The sequence below is a fragment of the Dunckerocampus dactyliophorus genome, chromosome 4 (assembly GCF_027744805.1).
Source record: "Dunckerocampus dactyliophorus isolate RoL2022-P2 chromosome 4, RoL_Ddac_1.1, whole genome shotgun sequence".
NCBI lineage: Eukaryota > Metazoa > Chordata > Actinopteri > Syngnathiformes > Syngnathidae > Dunckerocampus > Dunckerocampus dactyliophorus.
Window position 1 is genome coordinate 19,222,460 of NC_072822.1, and position 24,151 is coordinate 19,246,610.

The 24,151-nt window shown below is 41.0% G+C and overlaps 2 protein-coding genes across 5 annotated transcripts in view; both read left to right on the forward strand.

Annotated features, from left to right (window-relative positions):
• Positions 1-16,196, forward strand: part of lsm1 (LSM1, U6 small nuclear RNA associated) — a 34,273-nt gene extending 18,077 nt beyond the window's left edge. The window contains exon 6 of the transcript XR_008569937.1: positions 16,124-16,196. The gene's annotated coding sequence lies outside the window, so the exon portion shown is untranslated. The remainder of the gene's footprint in view (positions 1-16,123) is intronic.
• The window catches only part of grk5l (G protein-coupled receptor kinase 5 like), a 52,833-nt gene that overhangs the window by 13,626 nt on the left and 15,056 nt on the right, over positions 1-24,151 (forward strand). For all 4 annotated transcript variants that reach the window (XM_054772342.1, XM_054772340.1, XM_054772339.1 and 1 more), the window contains exons 2-4: positions 16,124-16,219; positions 19,038-19,153; positions 23,372-23,449. In XM_054772342.1, the coding sequence (XP_054628317.1) occupies positions 19,151-19,153; positions 23,372-23,449 (81 nt within the window). In that variant the 5' untranslated portion in view covers positions 16,124-16,219; positions 19,038-19,150. The remainder of the gene's footprint in view (positions 1-16,123; positions 16,220-19,037; positions 19,154-23,371; positions 23,450-24,151) is intronic.

Genomic DNA, 24,151 nt, shown 5'->3' on the forward strand with positions numbered 1-24,151 from the left:
TGCAGGAGTGTCTTATTATGGCTACCTTCTTGCAGATTATGCTCCATCTTTGAGTCTGTGGGTGAGCCAATAGCCGCTATTCCCCACTATGCCCCACGGCATGTTCTGCTTTCATCAGACAGGTATATTATGTAATTACATAATATAGAATATGTGAGCAGCTGTAATGCGTTTTCCTTTCCACATTCCAAATTTCATGTATTAATAGAACAGGAAACCTGCGGCACCTGACTCTTCCTAGACAGGAAATGTGCCTTGCCTGGTGTCACTCTTGTTGGGGTTCAGTCCTTGTTTGCAACTTTCTCCCCTTATGAACACAAACAAGCGCAAAATCACTCTAGCGACAACTGTGGCCTCACTTGCTGCGAGGTCATGGACCGGTTTGACCACCCCGGTGTGTATTAACACACTCATACCCTTGGGCTGGTTGCTATTTTTAGCAGCAGTGATTACAAGGACATGAAGGAAAAAATCGTCACAATGTTCTCTGTGGCAATGTGACAACAGGTTTCACACAGAATGTATCTATGAATCATGCCACATGCAGCTCTGTTGTAAGGTTTGAAAGGATGCAACTGCATGCTAGTGCTGATAGTTTTGACTTTGCATGATGCGGTTTAACAGGTAACACCTTCCCAGCTGCTCAGTGAGGGTTAGGGTCAGAATTTCCAGGTGAAAGATGTACATTACTAATGTTTGCTTTGAGTGCATTAGCACATGTGCTTATTGAGATAAAGACAAGTACATGGTGGGAGAGGCTAGTTCAAAGATGGTAATAAGGCTGCAGAGGGACCAAATGACATCATTGTGGAACAGGCCAACAAAGCGCGTCTTCCGGCTATAGTCCTCCCTTTGCGCTCAAGTCTGGGCAGTGTTTCCCTCAGCTTCCTGTGGCACACAAATATAAACTACATTTAAACAAAACCCCAGGAAGTTTTAGGACAGGCCCTAATACGTCTTCTTTCAATAACAAACCTTTTAAGCTTCCGTAGGGTTTTTATTGCAGTGCTGGACAACATTGTTTTATCTATTGATTGGGTTTTTATTGTTCATCTTAGTATCAGTTGTTGCCTCTCCTATTGCACACACATCCTTTTACAGTTTGGACAGGTTTACTTTTCAAACAAATGCTGTTATAAATGTATTTTAAATCATAATACAAATTTTCTTAAATGTTTGATAATGAGCTTGTTGTGTTATGTACCTTTTGGTCAAATACCTGCTCTATGCCAATGGTTTGTGTCTCACAAACCGTTGGGCTTTGTGGGGGAGCAGGAAAAGGAAGACTTTGAAAACAAAGCCATTTGTATCATGGTGCTGCTTTTCATCACTGCATCAGTACCTTGCTGACCACCCGGGAATGACTCAACTGTGAGGCCGACATTTAACAGATCAGACAAAGGAGATGATGTGAGAATCTGTGAGAACAAGATAATCAGTGTTGGATCTGTAGTTGTTTGTGAACAAAAAGTGTGCACTCAACAAAAATATAAATGCAACATTTTTGTTTCTGCTCACATTTTTCATGATCTGAACTCAAAGATGAAAAGGTTTTTCTATGGACACAAAAGGCCTATTTCTCACACACACACACACACCCACCAAGTTGAACTGCACATTTTGGAAATGGCCTTTTATGGTGGCCAACATAAGGAACACGTGCAACAATAATGCTGTGTAATCAGTACATTGATATGCCACACGTGAGGTGGATGAATAATGAATTATGAATGCTCACTAACGCAGATTTAGACAGATTTGTACAAAAAATGTTTGAGAGAAACACGCCTTTTGTGTACATAGAAAAAGTTTTAGATCTTTGAGTTCAGCTCATGTATATATTTTTGTTGAGTATAGTTGGTTTAGAGAATGTTGATACTCACAGTTGAGAGTATTAGTAGTGCACTGAGGACGATCCCTGAGGATTTTTTTGGTGGGTTGAAAAAAAGTTGTGTCCGACTTTATCCGACAGTAAGAACACTATTCCGAGAAAGTGACACTTACCGGAGCCAAATCCACCTCAGCAGGCCCAGTTTTTGGGCCTGTGTCGGTAAGTTTTCGATGCGTTCCTCTGGCTGGTACATCGATCACCATTCGCAGCCCGCGTGTGCAAGTCTCGTTTTGTGCCATCATCTGGAAGTATCATCTGCCATTACAGCAGTGGTACTTATTATGAAGAATTGTACTGGCCGCTGGTATCTTTTTTCCCTAGTTCCTGAGGTGAGCACCGGTAGCACAGCCTGCTAGTAGAGTTAGCTCCGGATTTACGGCTCGCTTCCCACTTTCTGCTTCTGTCCTAGCGTCGACGTCTCCCTGCTGAAACAGCTACCGCTGGGCCGTCGGCCTTCACCACCAGGCCCCACTAACGGCCACCGGGCTCCGACTTTGGTCGCTGGGTCTTGACAACTGCCACCGCCGGCCCCGCAGTCAACGGCTAGCGCTGCTAGCATTAGCTGGAATGTCCACTGCCGTTCGCCGTGGTGATTAAGCAGCTGCTGCTAGACTTCTGCCCTCACCACCGGGATCACAGCTGCAATCAAGAGGCAAGGTTGTAACTGGCCAGGACGTGAGAGAGGATGGCTACCAAAAGGGACATGGAAGAATTAAAAGGGTCGAATGAAGAGCTAAGAAAGTCAGTGGAGTTTTTGAGCCATCGAATGGAAGACATGACAAGTGAACAAGACAAACTAATTGATATGATTGAGGAGATAAAAGAATTAAAAAGACAAATGAAGAGAAAGATATAATTATTGCAAAACTAAAAAGTAGGTTGTCTGACCTCGAACAATGTACCCACATGAACGATGTGATTGTTACTGGATTGCCAACACGACCCCGGTCTTTTGCTGCTGCAGTAATACCCAGGGGGGAAGGATACGTTTATGGAAATCAGGATTTGGATTTGATTGAACAGCAAGTAGTAGACTTTCTGCAGGACAAAGGTATTAACATACAAAATTATAATATACAAGTAGAAGCCTGTCACCCATTCCTTCAGAAAGACAAAAGCAAACCAGCGGCCATTATCATGAGGCTCACCAACAGAACATTTCTAAACAAACTATTAAGACAAGGTAAGATGCTAAAGGGAACAAATGTGTACCTCAATGAACACCTGACCAAAAACAATGTGGACATAGCAACAAGAGCTAGACATCTGCGTAAAGAGAAAAAAATTCAAGCAACATGGACCTCCAACTGCAAGTTAAATGGCACTCCAGAACAAGCAAAAGTACTAATGATCAGAAGTTTGAAGGATTTGGATAAACTTACATAACTCTGTTTTATACTGTATATGGTCACTCTTGGCGGACCTCATGATAATGGTTGCTGGTCAATATAGGTCGATAAAGAACAGCCAATTAATATAAACTGAAACTGGAGAACAATATACATGTAGATCCAGATACAAACTTCTTCTCACATATCAGAAATGACTGCAGTTACTACACAGAGGAACAATTCAATAATAACCTTCATATAGACAATAAGTTGTCCATCATTCACATCAATAGCAGAAATATGTGTGCAAATTATAACAATATCAGACAATACTTTTTTGTGTGAATTGGTGGTGTGAATTTAAGGAACCCTTCAAAATAATAGCAATCTCAGAAACTTGGATCAACGCTGACAACAGCCTGGATTTTTAGCTTGAAGGTTATGACATGAACTGCGTCAATAGGAACAACAAAGGTGGATGAGGAGTGGCCGTGTATGTAGATAAACATCTGAACTACAAAGTGGTAAAGAACATGTCATTGGCTATTGATAACATTTTAGAGTGCATAACCATAGAAATTAGTAAAGAAAAAAGCAAAAATTATTAATAAGTTGTGTATATATAGGACACCTAAATCAAGTATTGAAACATTCAAGGACGGGATCAAAGCAACATTTACAGATATCAGTCAAAGAACAATTTTTGTATGTGGAAATTTCAATATTGATCTCCTGAATTCAAATAAGCAAAACAGAAAAGACGACTTTATTGATGCAATGCACAGTTTAAATCTATATCCTAAAATCACCAGGCCAAGTAGCATTACAGATCATTGCGCAACATTAATTGATAATATATTCACCAACGATTTTAATAACAATACAACTAGTGGGCTGCTATTTAATGATATAAGTGATCATCTTCCAGTGTTCATAATCTATAATGAAAACTATAAAAAGGGAAGATAGAAGGAAAGAGAAGGAAGATATCTTCTTGTGATCTTCAAAAGATCACATGCAGAGGAAAGTATTAGGACCTTTAAAATTATTATGCACAGTAAAACAGGTAGTTCTGCTATGCAATGAAATTCTTGTTCTGTTCGTTCTCCCAAAAAAAGAAAAACACAAGAATATGAATAAGAACAGAAGAAACATTAATACCAATAAATTAAGCAACAACAACAGAAGAGACATTAGCTTTTCCAAAATGAGGTCTTGGAACACCTTCAAAGCACCTTTCATGTTGCTGTAGAATTGGTCCAGGACGCTATTTGCCCTCATGGGAAAGCCTACATGCTGGTAATATTTGGGGAGAACAGTCCCGAGGCTCTGTGTCCACAAGACGCTGAAGTCCGATCTCCCCGGCAAGCGGCAAATGTCCCCAACAGGACCGCCGAGTCCGGAATATCCTTCGTCCAGCCAGGCCTCCTCGAAGGTGAGCACACAGCACTCTCCGATCTCACGTTGAGCTGCAATCCTTGCTCTCAGCTCGTCCATCCTATCTTCGAGAGAGCGGATGCTGGACAGCAGCAGGCCCGGTAGCGGTGGCCCAGTCACTTCAGCTTTTAGACTAGCACGCAGGCCACCCCTGCTGACAAATTAAACCTAAAACACTTATATGCACGGACTACACTAAAAACCTTCAGCATTTCTGTGTGTGGAATGAAGTTGTGGAACGGATTAAGTAAGGAACTCAAACTCAAATGCACTAAAATGAGCGAGTTCAAGAAACAGTACAAGCAGTTGATGTTTATAAAGTACACTAGGTCCCCAACTTACGAACATCCGACTTGCGAACATTCGGAAATACGAACACAAGCCGACTGGTCTATATTTTCATGTATCTTGTATCAGATACCTACGCAGAACACACAACCTCATCAAGGACAGCACACATCCACAACACTCATTATTCACACTCCTACCGTCAGGCAGACGCTACAGGAGTTTGAAGTCCAGGACCACAAGGCTGGCAAACAGCTTTTACCCACAGGCCATCAGGCTCCTCAACGAAGCACTCGCACACGCCGCACGCAACACACGCACACACTCATAGCACTTTTATTTATTTATTTATTTATTTATTTATATTGTTTACTTGTATTAATGTCTCTTCTGTTGTTGTTGCTTAATTTATTGGTATTTATGTTTGTGTTTATGTTTCTTATGTTCTTATTCTTTCATTTGTTTTCTTTCTTTTCTTGGGAGAATGAACAGAATAAGATTTTCATTGCATGGTATAACTGCTGTTTTACCATGCACATGACAATAAAACTCTCTTGAATCTCTTGAATCTTGAATCTCTTGAATCTTGCCTTGTAGTCGCTCAATCAGTATTTATACTGCTACATGACCAGTAGAGGGCACTGTGACACTGTTAATGGGACCAACAGGAGAGAAAGACGAGGAAGAGGAGAGAGAAAGGCTAAGAGTTGTATGATATAACCCGGACAGAGCGTGTGATTAAAGTTTATGAAGAGTTAATAGGTCTGCTTAATTCTACATCACCCACAGAACAGTACCTCTTTTAGAAGAGTCTAACGACGACGACCATTTTTACTTATTTCAATAACTCCTCCTCCTCCACCATTACCACCAACGATGTCTGCTTGACCACTATAAATAAATAAATAAATAATAAATATCATTTATCATTACGTATTATTATATCATTTTTATTATTGTTTTTTTCATTAATTATCCTTGTTTAATATTACAACTACATCCAAACTCATATTTACATACATACGCATATACTGTATATGTATACACGTACATGTAGTACCTATATAATTGGTAATATTACCTTTTTTCCGACTTAAGAACAAATCGAATGGTCGTATGGAAGCAATTGTATTCGTAAGTTGGGGACCTAGTGTACAAGGAAGAAGACACCTGAACCACTGTGCACATCTAACCAGTCTTGCTGTGTCAAGAGCTGTGTCACAATGATTAGTAAGATAATGTTTTGTTTTGGTTAAGAAGTTCTAAGTTAACAATATGTTTGTTATTGTCTTTGTTTTGTGCAGTGGTGGCGAGCTGCACTGCATCATAGTGAGAGGATTTGGGCAGAATTGTGCAAGTAATGACGTGTCTGCTAAGCGTTTGCCAGATGTAGTTGTGGTATTGTCTGCTAAGAAAGTAGAGATGGCTTCTGATGGGTGTATACAGTATGTGGTGTGTATGTGCATAATTGTATGTACAGGATGTGTGCTCAGTGCCCCCCCCCCCCACCTGGCTAATGGTGTGGATTAGTTTGTGTGTCGGCAGTTTTGAACACCACAGTCGAGCAGGGATGTATTTCAATTTGTTGATGAGGCCTACAGTTCTGCTGGAGTTGGTTAAAATCGAGCATAAGGACATTGTAAAAGAAAGGTGACATTACAATTATGTGCATGCACACACTGTAGCGGGGTTCTACGGCAAGCCCCTCTGTCCAGTGGGGAAAAACAATGGTGGAGTCAAAAAGATAACTTTTAGGGAAGATTGTGCTCTCAAGGCAGTGGAAAAATTTACAAAAAGAAAAAAAATATATAAAAATTGTGGAAGTGCAAAGTATTTACACAGATGAAAAAAACAGGACTTCATTTACAGTGTATTAGGACTGACATTACCTTTTTATAATGCAATACCAGCTCTTGCAACTCTCACCAAGTCCATCAACCTACTCCTACTCTAATGCATGGAAGAGGTTTCCTTCTAAACCCCAAGTCCCTCCCACCAGGACAAGAAAAAACACAACACCACCAAATAAACATAAGGTATCTGGTGACGTGTTCCCTGTTTGAATCCGGATGCCGCGAATGTGCTAAGTTTGAATGCTTATAGTTTGTTGGAACCAGAAACGAATGTCAGAGACATCGAGTGTGCACCCTCGATGCAAAAGAAAAACTACTAATAAAATGTTAAGCAGGAACCGGAGTAGGTCCGTGTATGTGATGCTGTGTGTGCAGTCATGTGTGTCACCTCCAGCCGATTATGGAGCAACTCCGTCACACACATGCACATGCACGCATACACACACACACACACACTCACACAGTTGCACACATCCGTATTTTGGATGCTGTTAACCTCCTGGTGTTGCGCCAGGAGGATGTCGTTCCCTCTTTAACCTTATTTTTACTCGACTTGACATGCCTTGATGATGTCAGAGCTGTTAAGGAGGAACATAAATAAAGGGCAGTGACCACACAGCCCGCATGGAACAAATTAGACTGACATGTTCCTGTGTGCAGCAACGCCTCAGTGCAGTTTGTATTTCAGCTCCTGTGTAAGTGATGGGCCCTGAGAGCATGAGCTCTGTTTAATAGACAAAGTAAATAAGTAGATGCTGGGAGCAAGGACAAAATGGTTCATAGAGGACATGGCCTTTACATGCATGTTTACATAGATGTTTTCACATGATTAAACAGCTTTGTCAAGCAATCCTACCCAACTGAGTGTGTGAATTAAGATGTATGTATGTCTTTCATTTATCAGTTTGTGGTGATAGTAACCATCCCTTTACACACAACCTTCTTGATCTGATTTGTTGTATCCTGCCTGAATATTTCCCCTTCAGGGTGTAGACGACAATGCAAAATGGAATTTGCACTCCTTTTGAGTAACAGGAAACCACAAATTAGGCACAGGCAGATGAATCTGTTAAATGAGGTTGAACAATTGCATATAATACAATATAATAATAAATGCATATTTGTGTCTTTGTGAGAATGACGACACAATCGAGTACGGTAGTTTGTTCCACATTTCCAAAGAATAAAATAAGGAAGGAGAAATACCTTTTTGGCCTAGAGATACATTTCTTTCACCACTTCATCAGGTTAAAAGACTATAGAGCATGGAACAACTGATTTATGGGGATCTTTGTACCAGGCCCAAGGAGCAGTTGACATGTGACATTAATTTCACTTGTCCTTTCACTCGAAGCAGCAAATGAGGTCGTTGAGCCTTAAGACATGACGAAAGCAGAACATTCACAATACGGACTCAAAGTTGACAAGTTTGTGGAGGCCTTCAGTGAGGTTAATAAATTTTGTTTGAAAAGTGGGCAAAAGATTTGTGTTTAGAACGGAGAGATTGGATACAGATTCAAACATGCCAATGTGTAACAGCTGATTGCCACAAATGTGTGACCCATGTTTACTACAATTATTTGAACATGGTCTTGACCTGCCACATGAAGTCATTCGGTTGATAGTTTCCAAAATCGCCCTGCAGTAGCTTCATTTGTATATCGGTGGCCGCAGTGGGGATTGACTGAGTGTGGGTTTGACTGAGTGTTCACTGTGCAGATGTCATGTTTTCACTGGAGGAAATTAAATTATTGGACCACACAGGAATACAGTATGACACGCAGATGTGGAACATAGCTTTATATATTAACTGTTTTCCACCGGCTTAAATCGGGGAGCCTGACTGCTTATAGCTTATGGAGTCTACAGCAATGTTGATGAGGAGCAGGTGCTGGGAGTTAATGATTCTCTTAGGGGATATTTCGACTTGGGTTATTAATACATTCAAGCCTGGTGTTTGTCTGGGGACATATGACCTCTTCTCTCTGTGTGTCTACTCTGGTGAAGCTGGGTCCTCTACAAAGAACACTTCTACTTAAACCACCTTGACACTTGCACAAACTTTGTCCCCGCAGTGGTACGCAATGTTGCGTGCCAATGAGTAAATTTGTGGTGTGAAGTATGTGTAAACTGTGCGGGGTTCCGTGCCAGTGTGCAAAGAAAATTTTTAAATGTTAAACATTTTTGGCACACATAATCTTTGCGCCACTTGCGTGAGTATGGAGTTAAAATCATGCCAAAACAAACACACGTTTTACTCACACCCGAAGATTCACAAACAAATTCAGTGTGGTTTGCAAGTACAAAACATAATTCTCAAACTAATGCGTTTTGTTTTGCAAATAAGAAATGCACCTATCAAACAAACACATCCTGCTTCAGAAACAAATATAGCGTGTTTTACACATACAAAGGAACATATTTCTTCAATAACAAAAAATATCTTTTTAGTAGAAACAAATCCTTCAAGTACAAAACAATTCAACTATGAAAGAAAAAGTAATATATATATATATATATATATATATATATATATATATATATATATATATTCTACAACTGCAAAAAAAGTGTCATGTGACTTTTGGCACTAATATTCCACCTTGCAGATCCACATACAAATACATTCTAATCCACGCGCAAATGCTTTTAGATTCATACTGCAGTAAAGTTAGAAATATACGCACAATTAGTTTGGGTGCTTTTATATTTATTAATTCATTTTCAAAATATTGAATATTACCAATTTAAAAAATCCCCAAAAATGTGTTGTGCGTACCATGTCGTACACCGTCCTTGACTAATGTATACATAAGTTGTGCGGTAGTGTGGCATTTCGTGTCAATGCTCACCATTTTTGGTCACGAATTGTGTACGATGTACGTAACTTATGCATAAACAGAATGCAAACGAGTCTTTACACTTTTCAGGCATAACATCTAAATGGCACGCATTTCCGCGGCAAATTGCGGGACAATACAGAGGCAAAATTCGTGCAAGCGTCGAGGTGGCATTAGACATGCATCAACACGGCATTTTTGCAAAAGGAAAATGTTTGCTTCTAATATAGCAGTAGTACTATGTGTGCCAAACATTCTACCGCATTGGGTCAATTTCGACCAAGTCACAGTCCTCCTCATAGAGATTTTGGAGATTTTTTCATGGAGATTTTGTACCTGTAATAACTCGTGCTTTTCTGGGAAGAAGTTTTTTGGAAGATTTTGGAGTATGTCGCTGCTATTTTATGATTGTATTATTATATTTAATTGTATGTTCTGGTTTATCACAAAATTGTCGACATCAAAGCTTTGCACTGTGGCACAGTCATGCTGCAAGCCCTCCCCAAACTTTTCCCACACTGTTGGGAGCACAGCTTTCTTTTGATGGGGAAATGTGAGCCATAAAATCGCGTTCAAAAGTCCATTATTAAACTAAGAATTGTTAGTCTAGGTATTCTTTCGTCTAATTCTTAATTCTAAGTCTTAGAGGTCCCACAATAGTGTATTTGAATGTGGTGCCCAAAATGTACGCTGGAATTTGGACAGTTTAAAAGTGCTTTAGTAAGCCCTACTGAGATGATAAAGTTTTGTGTGTCTGTAGCTTCAATGCTAATGCCCTGTGTTTGTCCACTCCTGTTTCTGACAGTGTGTGTGCCTTGAAGAAACTTTCCCACTTTTTACATACAGGTACAGTACAGGCTAAAAGTTTGATATTGTGTGGATTGTTAACAAAATTTGATGTTGACTCATTCGATCACAGCCATTTTTCAAAAGACGCTTCTTCTTTCAAGGCACACAGAATATTGTGTTCTATGGCTATATAAACATGGAACCTACCAAAACAAAGATTAGGCACACGTCTTTCATCAGAAAAAAAAAAGTTCTACATTTTTCCGTTCTTTAGTAATAAGTGTAGAGTGTTGTTTGCTCGATAGCGTTTATGCCTGCACTGAATTGTCATCAATAACCATTCTATTTGTGCTATCCTTGACTGTCTTTGCAGAGAGAGGCATCCTTTCATTTTCTGAATCATATCTTGTTTATGTTTAATTGGGAGAATAGATGCTCTGATATTTTTATGAACGATTCTTTCACGTATTCTCCATCTGTGAACGGCTTTCCCCTCCTTCTGATCTCCTGTGAAGCCCAGTGTTGCCAACTTGGCCATTTTCTCGCAAAATCTGGTGACTTTCCAAACCCTCTCGGCGACTTATTTTCCCAAAAGCTAGCGACAAATGTAAGTACTGATATTTGGAGACGTAAAAGTGAAAGAGGTCCGCCTCACCTCACAGCATTCACAAGCGGTCAGTGCACAGTCAGCTCCCGCTATCTGCATCTCCCTGAGTCACCACCTCAGCGTTTGCTTTTGAGCATATAGCTACAGTGCGCTTCTCATTATAAAACATAGTGCTATGCTCTCGTTAATTATATAGTTATAGTTTACTGTGCAGTAACTTGCAAAGTCCCTCACTTTTTTCATCTCCAGTGAGCCTACCTTCCCCTCCCTTGCTCATCCAATCAGCAGTCAGAATGCAGTCTAGATGCATTCACGGACTTGCAGTGAGTCGGATATATTATATTCTTTTCGAAAATGCACATTTTCCCTACTTCGGTGTTAAAAAAAAATTACAGCGCTCGGCGAAGGAGGCTGAAAAGCCGCATCCGGCTCCGGAGGCCCCTGCTCTATGGAGCGAGGAGAACCTTCCAGAAGGACAACCATCTCTTCAGCAATCCACTAATCAAGCCTGTATGGTAGAGTGGACAGACGGAAACCTTATCTTCATAAAAGTAAGATGGCAACCTGAGTTTGCCAAAAGGCACCTGAAGGACTCTCAGAACATGAAAAACTAAGTTCTCTTGTCTCTGATGAGACAAAGATTGAAGTCATTTGCATGAATTCCAGGCATCATATGTGGAGCAAAACAAGCACCGCTCATAGCCTGGTCAATACCGTCCCTACAGTGAAGCATGGTGGTAGAAGCATCATGAAGTGGGTATGTTTTTTGGGGAAGAGACTCGTCAACATAGGGGCAAAGATGAATGCAGCAATGTACAGAGACATCCTGGTTAAAAATCTGCTCCAGAGTGCTCTTGACCTCAGACTGGGTCGACGGTTCATCTTTCAGCAGGACAACGATCCTAGGCACACAGCCAGGATCTTAAAGGAGTGGCGTCAGGACAATTCTGTGAATGTCCTCGAGTGGCCTAGCGAGAGCCCAGACTTGAGTCATGTGATTAAACATCTCTGTACACAGACTTTTCCCATCTAATATAATGGATGGAACTTTAGCAATGGAACTTTAGCAATGCTTCAAAGAGGAATGGGCGAAAGTGCTCAAAGATAAGTGTGCCAAGTATGTGAAATTGTATTTGAAAAGTCTTGAGGCTGACTTATGCACGTTTGATTTCTTAGTATTTTTTTTACATTATTATTATATTTCCAGGCCTTCCAATATTTTCTGTGCTCTCACTATACTTGTCCTCACTAAGGTTGCAAGTGTATGCTGGAGCCTATCCCAGCTGACTTTGGGCGAGAGGCAGGGTACACCCTAGACTGCTTGCCGGAGTACATACTGGCCACATTCATACCCATGGCCAATTTAGAGTCGCCAATTAACCTAACATGCATATGTTTGGAATGTAGAAGGAACCCGGAGTACCCGCAGAAAACCAACGCACGCACAGCAAACTCCACACAGAGATGTCCAGCGGAGATTCAAACCCAGATCTTCCAGATCTCCTGACTGGGTGGCCAACATGGCAACCACCCATCCATCCATCCATTTTCTATACCGCTTCTCCTCATTAGGGTCGCGGGGGCATGCTGGAGCCTATCCCAGCTGACTTCGGGCGACAGACGGGGTACACCCTGGACTGGTCGCCAGCCAATCGCAGGGCACATATAGACAAACAACCATTCACTCTCACATTCATACCTATGGACAATTTAGAGTCACCAATTAACCTCACCTGCATGTTTTTGGAAGGTGGGAGGAAGCCGGAGTACCCGGAGAAAACCCACGCGCACACGGTAGAACATGCAAACTCCACACAGAAATGCCCAAGGGAGAATCGAACCCAGGTCTTCCCGATCTCCAGACTGTTACTGTGTTGGCCAACGTGCTAACCACTAGACCACCGTGCGGCGCAACCACCCATATTTAATATAATATTTTGTATTATTATGTTATATTTTATAACATATTTATTTGCATACAATATGTTGGAATGGCCATCATCCTTCGGTCCATACCAAAATGTACTGCATAATTTCATGCATGGCTGAATACAGGCCTAAAAAAATTCCTCAAAAAAATTAAAGGGTTAAAATTTAAGGAAAAGTCATAAACTGTAATACAAAATGAGAATTTTTGTTCTTCCACGCTGCGATTATTCCAACAAGAATGGTCCTGTCAGAAATGGTTTAATTGTTGGACCGTACTTTTTCCGATTATATCCGAATGTTGAATGACTCTCAGAGGAATGCCGCTTTTTCGTCTTCAAGGAAATGGTAGGTTGGCACGTGCTTAGTGGGCCCAAGAATGTGCTCCACCACACTGGAGGAGAACTGTTTACTGATCGGCTGACAGAGCTTTTTGGTGACCATGTTATTGCTTTGAAACGCCCAGTTTCTGTGGGGCCATCTCAAATCAAAAGTGTATGTGACACCACCACATGACCTTGACGACATTGAACAGCGAACCAAATCTGAAGTTAACGTCCTTCGGAGGGTCTGGGGACATGCGGCGGAGGAGAACTGTGCATCCAAAGAAATGGAGGTCATGTCGAGGACTAAGTTGACAAAAACTTACATCCATTACCCCTGTGCAAATAGCGTGAAAGGGTTAATCTGGGTATTGCGGCGTAGAAGAACAACTTTTTCCTTAAATTTTAACCCTTTAATTTTTTGTAGGAAATGTATTTTTTTGCCCACCGGAAAATGGGCCTATGCTCAGTCATGCATGCAATTATGCAATAAATTTTGGTATGGACCAAAGGATGATGCCAACATACCAATATATGCAAATAAAGAAGTTTCATGAAAATATCCAATTGTAACTTTTATGGCTATTTTTTGGAGTCTACTTTGTTTGATACACCCTTTATAATAAAACAAACATAAAAAAAAAAACTTTTCCATGTTGTCATTATGGGGTATTGTGTCAAGAATTTTGAGGGAAAAAAACAATTAAATCAATTTTGGAAAAAGGCTATAACATAACAAAATATTGAAAAAGTGAAGCACTGTGAATACATTTCGGATTGCATGTAAGCACATACTTCATGCTACACATACTTAATGGGGTGTAAATTGCTGTCAAATGCCTGATATTGATCAGATCTGGGTCTAACATGGTTTGACATTACGTCTTCTGACCTCGCAGGCGCATACTTAATTTTATCCAACTGGAACACAATTTTTGATATTGTGTGGATTGTCAACAAAATTTGATGTTGACTCATACAATCACAGCCATTTTTCGAAAGACAATCCTTTTAGGAGATTTTGGCTGATCTTTCAAGGCACACAGAATATTGTGTTCTATGGTTATATAAACATGGAACCTACCAAAACAAAGATTAGACGCACGTCTTTCATCAGAAATGTTTTTTCTACATTCTTCTGTTCTTTTAGTAATCATCAGTAGAACATAGGTGAGTTTCAGGAAAATATCCAACAGGAACTAGTTTCCAACTAGAAAAGGGAGAAAACCAGCTTTTCGTGAAAAGATACATTTGAAGCATAACTTTCACTTTGAGACAAATATTTTTTGCTTTTGTGACAGCTCAACTATCTAAACAAGTATACCACAACATAACGCAAAAATTTTTTTTTTTTACATCAAAATAATTTATTTACAAATATAGCACCATGAACTATTTAAAATTTTGTAAAAAATGATTTTGTTAAAATTTCATATTTGGAGCTGAACTAAGTGTGCGCGTGCGTGTGTGTGTGTGTGTGCATGTGTTAAAATTTCCCTACAATGCATAAACTTCAGCACACTGCTCTCCTCCCTGCTCTCCCACTTCCTCCTTCCTGTCATGTGTGTTTCTTCCATCCACATGGTCTCTGCCAAGCTCTTATCAAATGCACTTCTGCCACCGAGGGGCCATTTTTTTTATGGCTTAAAATTGGCAAATCTGTTAGTGGGGAGTTGCGTCATCACCTCTTTTAGCCTCTCGTGCAAAACAACGTAGAAGACGTATAAATACATTGTTGGGATTGGGCGTTTGGGTTTAGAAAAACCTTATAACTACGTCTTTGGTAGTGAATGAGTTAATATTGGCAGAATCTTTTCTACACATTGTGGATTTATCAAGCTCTTTAGACAGATACTTGCACACAAACAGAGCTGTGCCAATGAAAACATAACCTCCGTGATGGAGGTAACAAAGGAGTTACAGTTGAAGTGGAACAGCAGTGGAGGGAAGGATGAGGCGGTAATGTGAAGACAAAAGTGCTGAAGCTTTCCCTCAGAGGCTCCAGCATGACGTGGTGCTGCTTACATTCCAGGCTTATTACTTAAAGATGTTTGCTTGTCATTGCTTTTCCTGTTCTCATGCTGGCAATATGGCCTCTCACAGTGGTCGAGACGCTCGCAGCCGTTTTCCACTGTGCTTAGCAGTTTAAGGAAATCTCTTGTCAGTTCGTGAGAGAGGATATAAATCAATAAAGCAGACAAACATGACATGGGACACAACAGCTGGGATGGATAAAAAGCAGTCACGATTATGCCATTCTCTGTAGGGAATGACAGACGTGATGTTAACAAGGCTTGGATGACTACACTGAGCTGGAAAGTCACGTTTAAGTGTGAAGGGCATGATTAAGCCATGGATTAATCAATAATATTGCCTTAATAAAGCACTGTGGCGTCTTTAAAGAACAAATAGAAGTGGATGAAAATGGTTTGAGTTTTTGATGCGGGAGGAAGCAGATGCTTGATTATTCACAGCAGTGGAATCCAGTCTGGCAGTCATGTTTTGGACTCTGATGGGAAATGAGAAGGTCAGAATGGGCTTTCTGTCTACATAGACACACACAATCACACACTTTAAACACACACAGATCCACTCTGAGAAAAGCTACTGAGAAAAAACCAGTAGAGAGATGAGAGTGGAAGTACGACGTAATCTATGAATTATATATACACGCTAAGACTATGATTTCATTCAGCGAAGAGCCTGCAACAGCCCCACCCCACCTCCCTCTTGTTTTCTTCCTCTGCTTGTGGCCATGAGGCCTTCATTTGCACTCTGCTGAGAAAGATAAACTTTCTTTTACAAAATGATCACATCTTTATTTTGTTCTTGCTGCAGGTGGAGGAGGAAAGCGGAAAGGGAGGAGCAAAAAATGGAAGGAGATCCTTCGCTTCCCCCACATAAGTCAGTGCACTGAGCTGGGCAACAGCATTGGTACGGTTGATGTGTGTGTGTGCGTGTACGCTCCTTTAAAGGGACTGTATGCAGCTGGCAATTGACGATTTGCATTCATGCTGTTGTTACAATGGCTGTACTGGAGCGTCTGTACTTTTGCCACTGAGGGCCACTTACCGAAAAATGAAAGGATGCAAGGGTCACTTTGATATTTTTTAAACCCACACATGTAGATATGCTAAGAAGTTATATACAGGTACTACATACAGTATTTCAAGAAAAAACTGTATCTCAGCTTTGTGAACTTTGGTCTTTGTTCTTTTTTCCCATTTTTGGTGCTGTTTTTTTTTTTTAATTTTCAAATATTTCAACTTCTTTTTTGAATAATCTTCATAAATGTTCTTCTCGCAGTTTTATGACTTTTTCCCCAACCTAATTTTCCTAAAATTACAACTTTAATGACAAAATTTTGATTGGTTCAGATCACGACTTTAAAAAACATCTTATTTCTTGAATACTTCACCTTTTTGCTACTCCTCATAATATTATTATATATAATTATTATTCTCATGGAAACACAACTCTTTTGTCCTGGCCGACTACCTGGTTTGTCGGGGAACTTTCGGTAGGAATCAGAAAGGAGGGTGAGATCAAGGATGAGCGACCGAGAGACCCAAGAACGGTCCTTCGGGCCGTACCCCTCCCAGTGGATGAGGTACTGCACACCCCTATCCCAGGGGGAGGAGGCACTGGCGGCGGACAAAGGTGGCTGGCTGCGACTGGCTTCAGACGAGACACATGAAACACCGGGTGCGTCTTGAGGGAAGGGGGGATCTATGTCATGGCTCGATCCTTACAGAACACTTCACAGAGAGAGTGATATACTTTGGGAACAAGAGAGAGGTCAGCAGGAATGGGTGAGGAAGTGTTGAAGAGTGTGATGGAAGGTGAAGCCGAGCCTCAGCAGTGCGAATGACAAAAAATGCTCCAATTACTAATTTTAAAGGTGGACCGATCTATAGACGGACTATGGTAGTGCAGCCAAGGAAGACCAAACAACACGGGAGCTGAACGGAAAGGCATCATGAAAAAACTGATGGACTCGTGATGATTTCCCGACAGTAAGAGGAAAGGGTGCGTGGATGGAACTCCTGGCGACAAGGTGAAGGTAGGTTGGTCAAGTGGAGCGGCCACGCCCGCTGTTGTCGGACTCGCTCCCACATGATTGTCCAGCCGGATAGAAGGGGAAATAAGCTCCTCGAGCGTCCTGGTCTCATCATGGGCGGCCAACTCGTCCTGCATACGAAAACTGAGGCTGGCCAAGAACATGCAGCGGAGGGCTTTTTCATCCCAGCTGCTCTCCACTGCCAGGATGCGGAACGAGATGGAATGATCTGCGACCGAGCCGGAGCCGTGGCGCACAGCCAAAAGCTGCAGCCCCGCCTCTCACTCCCTCACTGGGTGATCGAACACGCAAGAAGTTCTGGCTTGCTCTCCCATACCAACATAGCCCACTTGGCGGTGAGGCTCGATAACAAGCCAATCATGTATGCTACTTTGGCGGAATAGGTGTGGGGCCGCTGGTTGAAGACCAGGAGACAGTGATGTAAAAAAGGTATGCACCCTCCAAAGTCCCCCTCATACCTTGCAGGGTGGGGTAGATTGGGCTCCCATTGAGGAGGGCTTGTTTGCAGAAGAACAGGTGTACCCGTCGCCAGCAGGAGTATTGCGCAGGCGCAGAAGGGCCTGTCAGGTGGGCATGCATCTTCCGTACCAGGGTTGCAAGGTTCTCCAAAGCCTGGTCGTGGTGATTGAGCATCTGGCGCTGGGCCTTGAGGGCCAACTGAAATTGCTCCTGCTCTACGTGATCCATGCAGTTGGTAGGAGTATTCTGTCATGCCTGGTGTGTGGAAGTTCTAATGTGGATCCCCATATGCAGAGGCAAGACACTTCCAGGTAACAATAAAAGTTTTACTGAACACTTGTGCAACCAAAAACACAGCAACTCAAAGCTATGGTGCAAAATAAGAGTCCGAATGCACCGCGATAAAAAGGGAACAAGCGGAGTTCAAAAAGAGGAACTAAAAACTACCTGAGAGACAGGCGGGCCACTGGGTGAGCAGGTAGGAAGGCTAGCACATGATAAAATTACAACAAGGACACTAAGGTAAATGACTAGCGAGTCGGCTGACACGAAGCGTCGTCAGAAGCATCCAAACGGAGGAATACGTACTTCTACGCCTTCCTGCAGCAGCTGAGGAGCATAAATGGAAGTGCTGATGGGAAGCAGCTGCGCTCATCCAGTGGCTCCGCCCACCTCAGCAAAACCAGCATCTGAGTGACACACCACAACACTGAGCAGCACGGAGCGCTACCAAGTCACAAAAGGCTCTACTAACAATACAGTCATAAAGAAAAGGCCGACATGTCACAGTAGAGCATGACATCTCTCTCATTATAGTACAACTTTTTTCTCTTAATATTTTGACCTTATTCTTGAAAAATTACCGCTTATTTTTCCATTTTTAGTTTTCTTGTTAAATAATATTTTTAGAATGTGCTGCAGGCCAATAAAAAAAACAGCCACAGGCTGCAAATTGCCCCCGGGCCACACCTTGGACACCCCTGGGCTGCAGCTAAATCACTATCATTAACTGCCAACCTACGATACATAGGTAGTGCACATGTTACGTGGCCGTGGTTTATGTACTCACAGCAGCAAGGGGAAGGATATAATGCTTGCAGTGCGTTCGAACGCGAGTGCCCCTTGGGCAGCTGGGAAAGTTGCTGCATACAGTCCCTTTAAGTGTCACCAAAGTGTATCTGTCTGCATTTTAATGTATCGTGTTTCTCTTAGTTGTGAAGGACTATGTCAGCATATGTGAGAAGCAACCTATCGGAAGGCAGCTCTTCCGTCTTTACTGTGAGACCAGGCCCAAACTGCAACGCTGCATCCAGCTCCTGGACGCAATGGTACACACATACACACACATGCACACACACACACATACATAGAGTGGAGCTTCTTCTTACTACAACCCCTCCCTCAATAACCCTGTGAAATGTGGGAAACATCAGCTTTCTTTTTTCCCATGTAATAATTAACCACTTAAATTTTGATTTTGATTTTCAATGTGTTAACAATAAAAAATGAAGTTACACCCAGCAGCTGTGTAGCTCAAGAGTAACAACAAGGGGGACCAAATGCGACACTTAGGATTTTTATTGGCATTCCCAACTATTGCTTTTTGGGATGCAGTGACTTCCTGGAGTGTTGTCATCGTTGAAAGGTTGCCTGGCAACCAACAGCAACTGCATATCACATAACCCTCCTTGTATTATATGCATCTATATTTTTGTGTGACTTTCCTTCAAATCCTGAATTAATAAAAAGGAGCTAAAAAAACATGTTGTTTACGCCACTACGCTACAGACACCCCTCTGTTTGCGTCGAGATTGAATACCTCCTACATGACACGTTTAAGTCTTTATCTATGCCCAGAATATCTTTGTGGCCATGTGACCACACAGAAAGGGCAGCATTGTTTCCCACAACACACCATCCATTTCCAACATACACTCCGCATATACACACATGCAGTGGTTGGCCCTTTTCCTGTGTTTTCATTTTTTTTTTATGTTTGTCGTACTTAAATGTTTGTGATCATCAAACAAATTTAAATAATATTCAGTGACAACAAAACTGAACACAAGATACAGTTTTTAAATGAAAGTTTTTATTATTAAGGGAGTAAACAAATGCAAACCGACGTGGCCCTGTGTGACAAAGTGATTGCCCCCTAAACCTAATAACTGGTTGGGCCACCCTTAGCAGTAACAACTGCAATCAAGCCACTATAAATGCAGTCATACCAAAATCATGTTGTAGATGATTCTACACAGGCCACAAGCAAATGCACTTGACTGAGAACAAAGAAGACCTGAGTGATTACAACCATGCTGGTGTTTGCCTCAAGTGACTAAAAGACACAAATAAGCATGCTTAGTAGATTACTGTTTAATTAATTATTCATCTTAGAAGGAAATTAGTGAGACGTGTGACAAGGATTGTTTTGGTTTCTTCATATGGAGCAATAAAGCTGTAAAAAAGCATGAGCAGGGCAATTTGTACGAGAGAGAGAGAGAGGGAACGAAAGCTTTTCCAGTTTGTGCGACAGAGGAAGGAATGTGCTCAGGGGTTCCACGAGAAAGGGCGCGTGCATTTTGTGCATGCGTGCTGGATCCCCCACCCCTGCTGCCCAAAGGGTAAAGGGGCACCTTTTCCATTTGGCCGAGTCCCTACAATGTAAATGATTACACTGTAGAATGACGTTGACGTCAGGTTGAGGTATGGTCTAGCCAAATGATTGAGGTTATATATCTTGGGCACACTCACTGCCAATTTATTAGGTAGAGGAAATGAAAGTAGTATCAGTCGTTGTAATAAATGTTCCATGAAGTGTTCCTAATATAGCATGTTGATAATGTTGAGAGTAAACGCTGTGTACAGAATAATTCAGAGAGTGAGTGCATATACATAGTATATACTGAGCAAGCCGTATGTCCTTTCCGCCTTGTTCTGAAGTGTCAGTAACGCTGCTGCTGCTTTTTAAAGCCTAAATCTCCAGGCTTATGTGTGTATGTACTGTATGTATATGTGCGCGTGCGTGTGTGTGTGTGTGTGTGTGTGTGTGTGTGTGTGTGTGTGTGTTTTATAGTGGAAAGCTGGTGACGCTGGTGTGACACGCTGTGACACTCCAGGACCTCGAGGAATCCTGCCGTGTTTTCTGTGTGGTCGCCAGGCAACACAGGGCCTTGTTGGGGGGAAAAAGGCACTGATAGAAAGAGTCAAGCTAGTGTGCCGCCTGGGCGCCTTGTTGCCCTCCATCCTTTTTTTTTTTTGTGAAAGTTAAAAGTGCTCCCTCGGAAATGTGGCATAGTGCTTGTCATGTCTTTGAGACACCCAATATGTGCAGCTTTTAACAGCCATACCTGTCGGTGTGAATGCCGACATATGTTCACACACATAGTCAAGCGCACCATATGTTTATGTGAGAGTGACAGTAACACATTTAGTCAGTTACAGATAGTGGAATTACTAAGGATCAGCTACTTCACCAGAGTTCTGAAAGGAGACAAAAGCATTGGCTGATTTTAGGAGATTGAAAGTGTTGAAGATTTTTTATGTGTTTTTTTATGTGTTTATTATGGTATACGTATATGATGTCGGGACATTTTTGACGAATAATCGGCTGTATTTAACCACAAAACAGCATGGTCTATTAATTAATATAGTTTTGAAAAACTATGACAGAGTGAAGCCATGAAATTCGAAGAGCGAAGTGGCGAGGGATTTCTGCACTTGTCAAACTGTCCACATCGGAACGTTCCTTTGTAATTTTTTTTCGATGGGTTGAAAAAAAGTTACGTCCATACAGTGCCGGATTAGTAAATAGTTGCATCCAGACGGGAACAAATCACTGAGTGAAAATGATGTAACACACAAGGCACACCTATGTGTGGAGCTGTGAACAAACACGCCAGCGGAACCACGTGACACACCAAACCATAGAAAAAGAAAGACAAAATCTGTCGCCTTCCGCTTTTCAAGGACTTACGAGAAGTGGAATTACTTCTGCGACTTATTAAGGAGTATACGACAACAAAATATGAGGAGAATGTTGACTTGGGTGAGTTATGCCCGTCCAAATATTTAGGTATTATGTTGGCTTATTGTCACAGCTCGCTTCTAGTCACATGACGGCGTCTGATATTCATTAGTTAATTTTCAGTGACACTTTGGTCAGGTTCAAGTTATTTCAGTGACCATTGTCTGTTTGTCTTTTCTTTAACGCAAGGCTCTCAACTGTTCTGTCCAAGTGTCGCTCAACCAAAATAGTAGAAACAACCAAAATATTAGAAACATTATGAGTGTCAGTATGATTCACGGTTTTACACAGCTGCAAACTACAACCACAAAAATAAACATATATTAATACCAGTCTAATCAATCAAAACTGAAAATGTCTGTTTTTTGACACAGTCCTTGTATTGGGTTGGTGTACCTGACATTTTGTCCGTTTATGTGTATTTTTCATTGACAGTTTCATTGGCTTATATCGGTTTAATGATGATGATAGGTGTTTTGCTGCAGTTTCATTATGCCATGTTCATGTCAGACTGTGTATTCTTTGACAGGCCTGTATAATCATTTCATCAATGCAAATTTCCTTTGAGAGCTTTTACATGAACATGATACATACATCGCAACTACTATGAATTTAATGTTGCTTATTGATAAGTATGTATTTAATTTATACACCTAATTTGGGTAACATTATTTCAGTTAACCAGCACAAAATTCAAAGATATTAAATCCTAAAATTCACTCACACATCTGAGAAACCAATAATTGAAGAATCTAATCATCTCTACTCACAAGACTCTCTGGTTATGATGCATTAAATAGCTTCATTAAAACAATTTATCAACTGTGACATAACTTGCCAAGTTTTATTTTGGTAATCAGTTTAATGGCAATGATTACATCCAGCCTTTCATGAGTGTCCATCAAAAGAAGCATTTGAGGACCTTTTGGAGAACAATGGTAATATTTATTCAACACATTTTACAGAGAAATTGATTTATCGAGTTGCATTTAATACACATCCAAAATCTACAAAGATGCGCAAACAGGTCTGACAGCTTTGCGGACAACAGAGAGATATAAATGAAGGGATTTCACAAATGAAATGGTGCAGAAATGGCTGGGTGCCTTGCTTCAGGGCAACTTGGAATTGGTACCTCCCCAGCAATAAACAATCCCAATGTCCAATGTTTTTTGTCCTTTTTTTGTCTTAACTTCAAGCTGTCAGCCTCTCTTCCCAAGGCAAAACTTCTAACCCAAGTCCTTACAGAATGAGCTTCTGCTGTCCCTTAATTAAAAAAAAATGTGTGTGTGTGCCAATGGGATTACACAAACATTCCTGCATGGCTGATTTCCATATTACTTTGTAGCCTTGGTCGTGGTCTCGCCTCTTTAGCACTATCAGGCAAACACAGAGACCAACAATAATCCTGGACCAGTATGTGTAGTTGTATTTTTTATAAATTAGTGATTTTTTTTTTTACAGGTTCATCAAGAGACTGGTAATGTTGGATGATAGATATTAATGTTATTATGTCATACAGGAGGATTACGAGGTGACGCCTGATGAAAAAAGAAAAAGCAGAGGGGACCAGATTATCAAGAACTTTCTTTCCAAACAAGTGAGTATATTTCCACCTGTTACCATTAGAGATGCTCAATATTGGCTATTGGATATCCGATATATCAATATTGTCCAGCGCTTCATTATGATACCGATAAAGGCAGCAGCTCTTCCCTCAAACTACTGTCAGGTGTAATGAATGAACACATTATGCTTCTTTTACTGTGATGCCACTCGTTACATTTCACAAATAAACACTGTTTGTGCAAATTACATAAATACTGCATTATAGGTTATTTCAAAAAGTGCCAAGTGCCAACGTTTTGTCTCAACAAAACTAATTTAAAAAGAAGTCATGACCAATAGTCAGCTATAATAAATAAAAAATAAAATAAAAGTAAGACAGGTTAGTCTTAACAAATAAGAATCCAATTAAATAATGCTGGCAATGATACAATTTGGAAAGCTGCATATTTGCATGTGGCACAAACATCCATATAAGACCAAAGTAAAGTGCAGAGTATGAAACGCTGGACTAATGTTGGCAGGAAATTATAAACTGGGTTTATTCAGCATATCACGCATGAGTGCAGCATGAACAAAACATGTTAGATTAGAAATATTAAAGGAAAATGACTTACTCCCCCTTGTAAAACCAGTGATTTGATTGCAAATTGCAATGAACACACCGCGAACACACTGAGATAGCATGCTTGTTGATGTGTGGAGTCATCACTCATTATCGGCAGAAAAAACTAAA